General features: G+C 52.2%; 1 protein-coding gene across 1 annotated transcript in view; it reads right to left on the bottom strand.

The window, feature by feature from the left end:
- DEPDC5 (DEP domain containing 5, GATOR1 subcomplex subunit) overlaps positions 1 to 13,039 on the bottom strand; it is a 66,419-nt gene that overhangs the window by 32,421 nt on the left and 20,959 nt on the right. The window contains exons 17-25 of the mRNA XM_054712697.1: positions 12,808 to 12,881; positions 12,022 to 12,091; positions 10,501 to 10,537; positions 9,676 to 9,796; positions 8,765 to 8,988; positions 7,935 to 8,138; positions 6,102 to 6,237; positions 5,035 to 5,132; positions 1,320 to 1,385 (exon numbers count right to left, since the gene is read on the bottom strand). Coding sequence (XP_054568672.1) covers positions 1,320 to 1,385; positions 5,035 to 5,132; positions 6,102 to 6,237; positions 7,935 to 8,138; positions 8,765 to 8,988; positions 9,676 to 9,796; positions 10,501 to 10,537; positions 12,022 to 12,091; positions 12,808 to 12,881 — 1,030 coding nt within the window. The remainder of the gene's footprint in view (positions 1 to 1,319; positions 1,386 to 5,034; positions 5,133 to 6,101; positions 6,238 to 7,934; positions 8,139 to 8,764; positions 8,989 to 9,675; positions 9,797 to 10,500; positions 10,538 to 12,021; positions 12,092 to 12,807; positions 12,882 to 13,039) is intronic.

Here is a 13,039-nt window from a genome sequence, read left to right as displayed (position 1 = left end):
AGCTTCTTTGCACGGTACCGTGTCCTTCGGCGCGGTTTACCTGCTCCTGAGCAGCCCTCACCCTGCCTCCTCGGGGCAGCTGGACGTGTCCACCAACCCCTTTACACAGCTGGCCAAGCCTGACCTCCCAGCGGCGACAGGACCACAACCCTCTGCTCAGGCGCCTTTCCAGCATGCAGACACACCCTGACCAGCGCAGGGGATCCCACTGACCCCGGGGCTGCAGGACAGGAGGGCCGCGTGCTCAGTCCGAGCAGGAAACATGCCCCACGCAGCACCGCTGCCTTGGGGAATCGCATCTGACCTACAATCGGCCCAACTCCATGAGCCACACAGGTCTCGGGCTGATGTGTAGCTTGTTTGTTTCAATTTTACTTTATTATTATGGTAAGAACACTTAACACGAGATTCACCCTCTTATGCATTTTTAAGTGTACCACACAGTATTAGTAACTGGGCACAATGCCGTACTGCGGAGCTCTAGAACTTACTCATCTTGCGTGACTGAAACTTCCATGTCCACGGACTAGCAACACCCCATTTCCACCTCCTGCCTAAGCGCCTGGTAACTACCATGCCACTCTCTGAGTCTACGAGTTGGACTATGCACAATCTTGTTAACTCGTTCACATTTCAAGAATTCAAAACAGAGCCCTGGCCGGGTAGCTCAGTTGGCTGGAGGGCTGCCCAGATCCACCAAGGTTGTGGGACGGGTGGAATAACAGATCAATGTTTCTCTCTCTCTCTCTCTCTCGCTCACTCGCTCTCTCTTCTCTTTTTCTTTCTCCCTCCCTCTCTTCCTCTCTCTAAAATCAATCACTCAATAAAAAAACTGTTTAAGTTATATGTGGATTGTCAGCACACAGGGGTCAGGGCCCCAAGCCCCATGGTGGTCAAGGGTCGGCTATGGTAAGTGGTTCAGCTACTTCAGGAGAAAAGGATGATCAGAACAAATGCAACCCAGTCAGACGTTTCCAGCTCCAGGTGTGTACAGAGTCCCAGCTCTCCCCCCAAGCCATCACTAGGTACCTAAGGGCTAAGGCCAGCTCTAGACCGGCCCAACAGCCTCATGAAAGTTCTGTTACCTTCCCACGTTCCTCTGAACCACCTTTCAGAACAGGTCGTTTGGCCACGCCCTTCCCACTTTCCATCCGAGAGGCTACAGAGTCCTCCCTCACCACACTGCCTCCTGGTACCCAGGAGCCATGTGGGGTTCCAGGCCATTCTCTTCCCACAGGGCCCCCTCTTGCTTCCTCGTGCCCCGGCCACCCCACAGCCCCACCTCCTTTCCACCTTCCCCAGCCAGCCGCCCCTCTTACTTGGGTCTGGAGAGGTAGAGACACTGTCCTCCAGAGAATCCTTATTCTGGGTCCTGGGGTTCATCCCTATGGAAAGAGGAAAACAGCTGGTTTCAATGAGGCTCATTCTTCCAAAAAAGTTCTCACCAGTCGTGGTTTTAAAAGCCCAAAACTAGAGCTAAAAATAAAGATGTAAACCAAGTGCTGAGGATTTCCAACAGCACAAAGGAGTCAATCGAAGGAAAAGGATCACTCTAAAACCTGGGAATGAGCCAGAACGCGGCTCTGAGGTCATCAATACTATTCTTTGCCCACTGAGACCTTGCAAAAGGCAGTTTACCACTTATAGTAAGAAAAGGGACGTATTTCAAAGTCATTTTAAACGAAGTAAAGCCATCTTTAGCAAGCATAAAAGTAATCTTTAGCAAGCATAAAATGACCTATTTAAATTTCGTCCTTCCCCAAATCATGGCTGTTTGAAGTAAGACATCAAAGCTTACTACCTGAGGAGAAAACACACATGATTTCACCTATAACCAGGCTGAAAGAAAAACAGATTCTTTGAATGCAACTTATTTGCATTTCAACTGAAATGTAATAGAACTCATTTTAAGACACACATGTAAATATTTAAATGTCCCTTTAAAAACATGAAATCAATAAAAAAATATAGTTAAAATATACTTTTATTGATTTCAGAGAGGAAGGAAGAGGGGAGAGAGATAGAAACATCCATGATGAGAGAGAATCATGGATCGGCTGCCTCCTGCAAGTCCCCCACTGGGGATCGAGCCCACAACCCGAGCATGTGCCCTTGGCCGGAATCGAACCTGGGACCTTTCAGTTTGCAGGCCGACCCTCTATCCACTGAGCCAAACCGGCCAGGGCAAATATATTTAAAAAAAAGGAAGCAGAGAGCTGAAAACTATCTGCCCAGTCCCACCAACATGGTCCCTGCTGGGCCGCGTGTGAAAAACAAAGGAATGGCCCAGGTGCCAGGCTCCAGCCAGCAAAGCTCAGAATGAAACCCGACGGGGCCGGGAGGGAGACCCACAGAGACACCTCCTGGGAACCATGACTCGCTAGGAATTCAGTCCAAGTGCCGGAGAAAATCTGAGTCACGCCTGCGTGCCTGCAGGTGGTGCAGACTGTCAAGCCCAGCGGGGGAGGGGGAGGTCACAGATGAGGTCGTCTGTGTTTTAATGAATGAAATGTTAACTAGCGGTTTGTTGAGACCCCACCTTGTCCCCAAAAGAGAACCCAATGTGACATTTTGCCTTCAAGGAACCTGATCTACTTTTGATCGCTGCAACTTGGCGAGGCAGGTGGGCAGGCGGGGAGGAGGCGAAAGCCTTTATGCCCATTACACAGGTGAGGCTCAGCCCAGGCTGAGGGCCAAACGCCAAAGGCCATGAGGAGTCGGGCTGGGAACTTGGTTCTGGTCGTAGGTCACGTGTTCAAACCACACGGTACCACTGGAACCACTCGTGCGGGTGTGGGGACAATGTGGGGATGAGCAGAGATAAGGAAGAAGGCTTTAATTTCTCTTTTTTTTTAGAGTGTGGAAGGGAGGGGGAGAGACAGAGAGAGAGAAACATTGATGTGAGAGACACATCGATTGGTTGTCTTCCAAATGCGCCCTGACCAGGGCCGGGGATCGAGTCTGCAACTGAGATATGTGCCCTTGACCCGAATCGAACCCAGGACCTTTCAGCCCATGGGCTGACACTCTATTCACGGAGCCAAACTGCCCAGGACGAGGGCTTTACTTTCATGATTGCTACCCCCCATGGAACTGCTTCAAACAGAATCCCAAGCCAGAGCTCCCTGAGGGGAGAAGAATCGGTGCCCGAATCATTTGGCTTCTTCTCAGGCCTTAGCATAGTGCCTAGCGTTCAAGAAACACTTCTGGAACGGGTGAGAGTTTAGTGGGTATGAAGAGAGCAATCTATGGGGATTGAGGATGGCTGAAAGGAGTCGATTCCAAACCAAGCAAGGCAGAAAAAGGCTGTCCGATGCTGTGAGGAGAGGAATCCAGTTCATTGTTCCAGAACGAATGCTAAAGGTTTTAAGAGAGAGAAGAAAAACCTTCAGTAGAGAGAAAGCTGACCTCAGAAGGCTTTCAGCCTTCATTCAGCTACCGGATATGTGCCAGGAACCGTTTTACACTCTAGAGATACAATCATAAACAACACCAAAAAGGAAAGATCCAGCCCAGCGGCGTGGCTCATAGGCTGAGCGTCGACCTATGTCACGCTTCGATTCCCGGGGTTGGCACATGCCCGGGTTGCGGGCTCGATCCCCCATGTGGGTTGTACAGGAGGGAGCCGATCCATGACTCGCTCTCATCATTGACGTTTCTATATGGAAGGGCAGTGAGCAGGCTTCTGAGCTAATTCAGGCGAAAGATGATGGGGGGTACGTTGGACCGAGCGAGGAGTGGTGGAGGTGATGAGAGATGGTGAGATTCTAGATCAATCCTGAAGGTAAATCTGACATGAACTGGTTATTGCACATGGCAACACAGAACGATTTTATCGCATTCCTTTCCGTGGCTGGCTGACACGATTGACCGGGAAACACAAAATCAAAGGTGGGAGTTCAAGTCCCATGTGAGGCCATTGCTACAGACCACCTCCTGTTGACCCCTGACCCCTTTGAAAACACATGCTATTGGACATAAAGGGACAGGGCAAGAGTAAGGATGACCCTACTTCACTACATTACCCATACATCACCCAGACTATATTACCCGCCGAGGTGCCCACGCCTTCTCTATGACGCTAAACATTCTAGAACACATTTAGGTAATTGAACACTCGCAGACAAATGTGAATGACTCTGTGGGTCATTCAGATGCTTCTCACATATGGCAGCTTGGCCTTGGAAGTGTACGTTCACCTGTCGATACGTGTGCGGGTGTGGGGACAACGTGGGGACGAGCAGAGACAAGCTCTTCCGGGCTAGTAGAGAGACAAACACGGAAGCGATGGGATCAGAACGCGCCAAGTGGGACGACGGGGTCATGCGTGTGAAGCGCTGTGGGAACATGCCTCACAGCTCCGGGGAAGGCCTGGGGAGGAGGCAGGGGCACCAGAGGGCTGCAACGGGAGGGGCGTTGCTGGAGCTGATTCGTCAAGACGAAGCTGCCATTTCCCAAGCAGAACCAAGGGTTGAAGGAAGAGAAAAAGCATGTTCCGGACAGAGGCAAGCCCACCCCCTGGGCATGGGCCCTGACCCAGGATTGAACCGCGACCTCCTGGTTCAGGGGTCGACGTTCAACCACCGTGCCACACGGGCCGCACGAGAAATGCAAAGAAGTAAGAGGACAAAATACACCACACTGTTCCCCTCGGGGCCTCTCCCAGTTGTTTTTATGGAGGGGGGCTCGCCCCCAGCCCCCCAACACACACACACACACAATGGAAAGCTCTCTCGGGAGCAGAGCTCTCTCTTGCCCCGGCCCTGGTGCCGCCCTTAACGCCAAGCTCGTAAGTCGTCCTCGGTCACGACGCACTGACAGACCGGTGATAAATGCGGCTTGACCAGCCTGTTCCCGGCTAAAAATGTAACGTGCGGCCCATTTATAATTCCATGCATTCTAAAGCACTGCTTCCAAATAGGTCACCCCAAATGGCGGCTGACATGATCCCAAAATAGACGCGGCCCTTCCTTTCTGGTCCCCGGGTGAGCCCGCTCCGAGCACCCCGGCTCTGGCGCCGCCTCGGTTGGTTACCTGCACCGCCGCTGCTAAGCAGGCTGGCAGCCAGCGCTTCCGTCCCGCTGAAGTTCAAGAAGGACGTGCCGTCGCCAGGCTGGCGGGAGGAGCTGTGCCTGCAGGGAACAGAGCCCAGCCACCGGGCTTAGTGCACATCGCGGCCTCCTGTATCCTGCTCACCCTGCATCCCGGGGTCGTCATCAAAAGCAGGACTGGGTACTCAGCCACACAGGCTGGCAACCGCTGGGATCCGTATCCCAGGCTCCCAGGCCGCGGCGCGTGGCCTGTGTGCCAGGTCCCGCCTCCTGTGACCAGCCCCTCCTGCCCAGGCACCTTCCCTGCTGTTGCCAGGCTAGACCGCCTGCCCCTTCTGCTCTAAGCCTCCCCTGCTCACACCAACAGGAGGACGTGGGGCAGCCAGCTGATCTGGTAGAGATGGTCACATCCCATCTGCATCCCTCATCCACCCCGGGGGATGCTGAGGTGAGTGAATGGGGTCGAACTCCGCTCTTTGCAAAGTGTTGCCTAAAGCACCACAGTGAGTCCAGGCGTACCCCGGACTCAAGCTTGCCAAGGCTGAAATGGCTTTCTTCCTGGACCGAGTCTCTTTGGGCACCTGTAACACGTTCAGAATTCTGGTTCAAAAAGGCTTGTTTTTAAAAAGCACAGACCTCGATTTCCACTGTTTTCAGCATTGATTTATCCTAAACTCGGCAGGGAAATTTCTCAGTGACCAAAATGACAAAAGTCAGAGCCTGCCCGCCCAACACACACAGCAAGCACCACCGGTCTCGGCACCTCCTGTCACTCTTGACCGAGGACGAGAAGACATTCACGTCTGAGGTTTACAAACGGTGCTCTGAATTACACCTCCAGCTAAAGCAGGGCCTGGGCAACGTTTCTGGCAAAAACGTCAGGCTGTTTGCTTTGAACGTGGCCCGCTGAAGGGAGTGACGCTGACCCCGATCTCACACTGGCTCTTCCAGTCTCATCAACGTGACGCTGTGCCAGCGGTCTGTTCTGCGCATCTTGGATGCCGAAGGGTGGTCTCGGGGTACCGTCCGGAGCCCTGCGCACGTTCTCACCTTCCGGCAGCTTCATGATAGGCTAACTCCAGCAGCTCTGCAGAGGAGTGGGCGGGGTCCCTCTGCCTGCTGCCCTGCAGCTCCGCCATATTCTGTCGGGTCTGGTGATGGATCTGGATGGCCTCTCCGGATGGTCCTACCCAGACAAAGACCCACTGAGCATCATCCCCACCTGACAGCTCGTGGGCTCGATCCCCAGTGTGGGGTGTGCAGGAGGCAGCCAATCAATGGTTCTCTCTCATCATTGATGTTTCTCTCTCTCCCCCTCTCCCTTCCTCTCTGAAATCAATAAAAACGTATTTTTTAAAAAGAAACACCAACGACTTGACTAAGATATAAGATAGCAACAGCTGTGACTCGAAGAAGCAGAAGATACATAAGCGCAATAAAGACGAGTAGGAGATCATCAGAATTAGTCAAGTCGGCTAAAAAATTCTTCCTAGAGAAAGAAGTTTCAGAGCATTCAAGTCAGCAGGGGCCGCAGGAGAGGATGTCTGGGTGGAAGAGGGGATCCGTGTGAGACCCCAGGCGTGCAAGAGGCAAGACAGTTGCAGGAGACCGCCAGACGAGCGTGGGAAAGAAAGGAACCTCCGAGGATGGCGACGGTTGGGGAGCCCGGCCAGGGGGCGCCTGGGCGATGAGAGGCCCGGGCGGGCAGGAGGATGCAGCTTTGGAGATACTGTTTCGGTCAAGGGCTGCGGGTCGCGTGTTTGGAGCAAAAGCACCGAAGCAAGAAGAGCGAAGAGTCACGGGAGAAACACCAATAGTTCTCCCAAGAGAACGCGAAGGGAGCCAGCGGGGGTAGCAATGGGAAGAAAGAGACCCAGGAAGAAACAGGTCACGTGACTGATTATGACAGCGAACAGGAGGGCAAAGAATGACTCCCAATTACAGCCGGAGCAACCAGAGCCATTGCTGGCTTATGTAACACTAAAGCAAGGAAATAATAATAATAAGTAATAATAACCAGGCATTTCTAGGCACTCAGCAGGATGGCTCCCATGAGAAACCCTGGCGTTCCGTGCACCTGTCCCTTCCCAGCCCGGCACGTGCCCAGGAAGCCGCAGGTGCGTTCCAGCCACAGCTGCCTAAAACCTACGGTCACCTTCAGGACAGGCACACATCGAACAGGACAGACTCGGAAGAACTGAATTTGGAGGAAAAACATTTCGTTTTGCAGTTGTCAGAGATCCCAAAGGAAAAACAACAACAAGGGAACATAACTAAGTAACCAAAACAGTAATAGCGCCCTGGCCAGTGTGGCTCAGTTGGTTGAGCGTCGTCCTGGTCACCAAGGGGTTGCTGGTTTGAGTTCCAATCGGGGCACATGCCTGGGGTGCAGGCTCAATCCCTGGTGGGGGGCCTGCAAGAGTCAGCCGACCTACGTGTTGCTTTACACATCGATGTTTCTCTCTCCCTCTCTCTATCCCTTCCTCTCTCTCTAAAAATCAATTAAAAAAATCTTTAAACAAACCAACCAACAGTAATATCAATACCCAGAGAAAGGCAGGGAGGAAGGAATGAACGAGAACGAGGGCCATCAGTCTTAGGAAAGAAAGCAGGTGGCAAAGCACAGTCTCTTTCCAACAGAACAGAAGCCCTCAGCCCGACACGGCTCACTACAGTGACAAAGCCCATTCCCAGGTGTGCCCTCGGGGTCTATCCAAGAACCCTCGGGGTAGGCAGTGTGGGCGTGGCTACCCCATCTTACGGGCGGGGCGCGAGGGACGCAGAGGAGTTTGGATACTTGACCGAGGCCACGGGGTTGGTTGGTGCTGCGGACCAGGCCTGGGAGGGCCCGGCCCACGGCTCTCTCCTGAGCCACCGACTCACCCACAGGAAAGGTGTGCATCCAGCGCCTCCTGTTGGACGTGAGCTTCATGGGCATCCGTGAGGGGGCGAAGGGGTTGATCAGCGCCCGCTGGGGCGTGTAGCCCCCAGGTCGGACGTGCAGCATGGATTCCGCGCTCCCCACGTGGAACCGCCCTGGCGCGCTGGAGTCCCGCTGCGGCGGCTCCATCATGTTCTCCAGGACATCTGCCGGTGATGGTAGAGATGAGACACGGAGACAGAGCACAGAGCCACACGGAACCAGAACCAGGCAGTCCGATCTGCCGAGGCTGACAAGAATCTGGGACGTTATGCTTGCCAAGCAGTGAGGGAAACGCGTGAAATCACCAAACCAGGGAGAAATGAAAGTCTACTTGGATGTGGGCGTGTTTACTCTTTAAATGCTTCGTCTTGGTCCCCAAACGACTGGCCCAGTGAAGCCACATCCACACTGCGATGGGGAGGACCACACATCGCCTAGACTGACAGACCCGGGCCTTGAAGCCGGTATACGTCCAAGGCAGGACTTGAATTGCCTCCCGTGGAGATGGGGGTGGGTATGTTCTGCATGTGAGAGGAACAATAAGACATATGTATATGGATGATCAGAGGGCCAGACCCTGGCAGAGAGTCAAGGTGTTCGCTAAACCTGCTTGCTTTTCCTCGTAGGCACACACACGGACGGCTCAGGTGGTTTGTACTCATCGCACTGGCATGAAAATCATTAAAACGTGGCCTCACATCTGGCCACGACCCCCCACTCCTCCACCCCTCCCTGCAGGAAGGAAGCTGTGCCCGGCTCGGCCCAGCTCGGCCCGGGCTTCGGCTCTGACCTCGCGTGCTGGTGTAGCCCAAGGAGCTGCTGACTTCATACTGGTGCAGGTGGGGGAGAGGGACCATGAGGATGTTGGCGCTCCTGCCCGGGGAGCTGTCGTCCGAGGCCTGGCTCCGCACTTCCTCCGCGGGCGGCGGCGCCCGGCCGGGTGCGGAAGGGCTGGAGGAGACGTCGCAGGAGCTGGCGCTCTTTCGACTGTGACTCTCCTGCTCGCGCACAGACCTGGCCCGGGAGAGAGGACAAGTTACCGCCAAGGAAGGGACGCTCGCTGCCCTCAAACCTGTCACTAGCCCAAGCCACTTGGGAAGCCAATAACAACAATCCCCAATGAGCCTGGCCGGTGGCCGGCGTGGCTCAGGGGTTGAGCGACGACCTATGAACCAGGAGGTCACGGCTCGATTCCCGGTCAGGGCACAGGCCCGGGTTGCGGGCTCGATCCCCAGTGGGGGGCCTGCAGGAGGCAGCTGATCGATGATTCTCTCTCATCATGGATGTTTCTCTCTCTCTCTCTCCCCCCTCCCTTCCTCTCGGAAATCAATAAAAATATATATTAAAAAATCCCCAATGAGATGTCCGCGTGTCTAGTAAACAGCAGAAGAATGCGCTCCGATTAGGGACAATATGTCACAGCAAACAGAGCTAACACATGGCTGACCCAGAGAACCTGAAAACAAAATCCTGATGATCTCTATGGTATGCCTCCTATTTGGCTAATTTTTAAAAAAATAATTCTTTATTGTTGAAAGTATTACATGTGTCTCCTTTTCTCCCCCACTGACGCCCTCCAGCCCGCCCCCCGCTATTTGAATTGAAAACATTTTCGAGGTTGCTCTCATAGAGGTCCCCGTCGGACCTCCCATTTTCCCAAGCCGTTTTTATATCCACCCCCAAGTGAATCGGGCAGAAGACCTGCAGGTGGCGAGGCGCTGAGCCCGGGAGGGGCCTGGCAGCCTGAACACCTGAGCGTCGTAGGCATCGTAGTCTACTTGGATGGGAAGGGCATTCTCAGCTTCTTTCGGAGTCCCAAGAGCTGAAACACACAAATAACATGAACTGTCGTCAAAACTCCTCTCAACCAGATGCCTTCCGAGGCTCTTCATCAAAATCTGCAAGACATAATGATGATGATGATCATCATCATCATCTCCCCCTGGAGAAAAAAAAAAGAGAGAGAGGCCCTGACTGGTGAGGGTCAGTTGGATGGGCATCCTGCTGTGCACCAAAAGGTGGCTGGTTCGATTCCCGGTCAGGGCACATGCCCGGGTTGCAGGCTCGATCCTCGGCAGGCAGCAGGCAGCCGGTAGATATTCTGCTCTCACATCAAAGTTTTTCTCTCTCCCTCTCCTTTCCTCTCTCTCTCTAAAAATTAACAAAAATATGTTTTTAAAAAGGATGATAACCATTCATCAGGTTGTTGAGATACATGACTTATATGTCAAAGGATGCGGAAAGAGTATAACGCTAAGTAAAGGCAAGGTGATGGCAGAACCACATTCTTCTGTAATCCCACTCTTAAAATATCATCTTCATGTGTACGTTTCGTACTTTCAAATGTTCTCCCTGACCCCTACCATGGACCTAGCATTATCATCCATCTTGCAGTTGACAGGACAAAAATATACAAGGTGGCTTAGGAACCCAGGCCTCCCAGCTTGGCTGTGAACTTTTTATGTGAGCGCACATCCTCTTGGTGCTGACTCTTTCTAAAAGAGATGAAAGGAGGAAAATACTCACACGTGTCACGGCCGTTCTTCGCTCTCTCAGAGGCAGGCTGAGGAAATAGAGAGAATTAGTCGCTCCCTTCCCCGCTGGAATAGGACTGACCACAAGGCACAGCACGCCGGCGGCTGCTCCCCAGGGCGGAGGCCGTCTCACGCCTCTCACACTGAGGGAAAGGCAGGAGCGCACGCCAGGCGTCTACCTACCGTGGCCTCCAGCCCTGCCAGGCCCTTTCCTCCCACCTCACATCCTGTTTGCTCTCACAACTCCACCCAGTGGGCCCCCGGACCCCACTTCACAGGAGAGGCTATTTAATTCTCGAAAGAATAAGGGACTTGTTCAAAGGCACACAATTGGCAGGTGGCAGAGCCAAAGTCCAAGACCAGCTCTTCAGACTCTTAAGAATGGCATTTATTGGCTGCAAATATATTCCATAGAGTGGATATTTCATGGTTTATTTAGCCATTTCCTTATTATTTTTCAACTTGTCACTATTATGAATAAAACTAGCCCTGCCGGCATGGCTCACTGGTTGAGCGTCAACCTACGAACCACGGTTCATAGTAGGGGGTGTGCAAGAAGCAGCCGATCAATGATGCTCTCTCATCACTGGTGTTTCTATCTCTCTCTCCCTCTCCCTTCCTCTCTGAAATCAATAAAAATATATATTTTTTAAAAAACAACAACACTAGACCAAGGTCTCTTCAGATACAATGTCCTCAATTATTTCCTTAGACCACGTGGCCGGAAATAAAATGATGTGGTCAAATGGCATGACCTTTTGCACCGCTCTTCATACACACGCTGAACTGCTTCTCATAAGAATCGGACACGAACCAGATACTCAAGCACCAATTTCACAGGCTTTGGGTATAATTATTAACAGGTGTTTTGTTTTTTAAATATATTTTATTGATTTTTTTACAGAGAGGAAGAGAGAGGGATAGAGAGTTAGAAACATCGATCAGCTGCCTCCTGCACACCCCCCACTGGGGATGTACCCGCAACCAAGGCACATGCCCTTGACCGGAATCGAACCCGGGACCCTTGAGTCCACAGGCTGACGCTCTATCCACTGAGCCAAACCGGTTTCGGCTATTAACAGGTTTTAAACCTCTTTGGTTTGGTAAGCAAAATGATGAGTCCCCACTCCTGTCTGAAAGTGTCTTTCTTTAATGCCCTGCTAAGATGTGATCTTTTTAACATATTTCCCCTTTGCGGCAACATGTGTCCCTGTCGTTGTCCCTGCCAGTACCTGAGAGGTCTCAGTGGGTGAACACACCCGTCGCATCATAACAAAAATCATTCTTTTTATTACTAAAAACTAAAAATAGTTTTTGGCCATATTTTTGCCAAAGATATTTCTTACATACGGGGATCAGTCTTGTTATTTATTTAACGTGGGAAATTGTAAAAAGTTCTAAAAGCAATTTCTTAAACTTGTTTATTCCCCTGGGGGAAGGGGGCAGCTCAGGACCAAAATAACCGCCCGGGTGTGTGCCAGTCCCCAAGGCTCTGCTGGTGGGTGACACCTACCTTCTTTCCGGCCAGTTTTATCCGGGGGGTGAAACTGTTACAAAAGAGCTGGCTTTTGGAGGTGTAGAAACTGTGGAAGAAACAAACAGGGTCATCAATCCAAATACCCTTTTTAAAAATATATATTCTATTGATTTCAGAGAGGAAGGGAGAGGGAGAGAGAGATAGAAACATCGATGATGACAGAGAATCATTGATCGGCTGCGTCCTGCACACCCCCTACTGGGGATCGAGCCCGCAACCTGGGCCTGTGCCCTTGACTGGAATTGATCCCGGGACCCTTCAGTCTGCAAGCCGACGCTCTATCTACTGAGCCACACCGGCCAGGGCATACACCCCCTTCTTTTTTAAACCTCAAGACACAGCTGAAATCGCGGCCCTGGATCAGCCGCCTCCTGAATGCCTCTGTCTCAGTCTTACCTGGTCTCGCCAATGCTGACTTCTTTTGTAATTACTATCAAACATTAATTATGCTTTCAATCGTGTTCGTGCTAGTTCTGATTCCTAACTGGACTAGACTCTCCTTCTTTTGGCAGAGATAAACCTATTTATACCATAATAATTTTTCACCCGGATGCTTGGCATGGTGCTGGGCCCTGACTGGGCATCAAACTGTGACCGCCTGGTTCAGAGGTCGATGCTCAACCACGGAGCCACGCCGGTCGGGCATGTACACAGAGAAGCTTTAAGCAAATGTTAGACTTTGGTTTCCACATCTTGACAAGAGACTTTATAGAGAAAATGGCAAGGAAGTTATTTGACATTCTTGTCACACGCCACGCCCACCTGTGGTTTATCCAGTGAGGAATATTATAGTCGTCGCCCAGACGGGAATCGCAAGGAGCACTCCGGTTGTGCAGCTGCAAGGGAGAGGTCAGCGCAGATCAGCTACGAAAACAAGCAGGCCAGGCGACTGCTCCCCTTCTCTTTCTTTTTTTCCTTCTCTTAGTCTTCATTGCTGAAAGTATTACCTAGGCCCTCCTTTTCCCCCCATTGGCTCTCCAGCCTGCTCCCATCC

Source organism: Eptesicus fuscus, chromosome 23 (genome assembly GCF_027574615.1).
Source record: "Eptesicus fuscus isolate TK198812 chromosome 23, DD_ASM_mEF_20220401, whole genome shotgun sequence".
NCBI classification, from domain to species: domain Eukaryota; kingdom Metazoa; phylum Chordata; class Mammalia; order Chiroptera; family Vespertilionidae; genus Eptesicus; species Eptesicus fuscus.
Note: the sequence above shows the minus strand (reverse complement) of the source record. Positions and strands in the feature narration are given on the sequence as shown.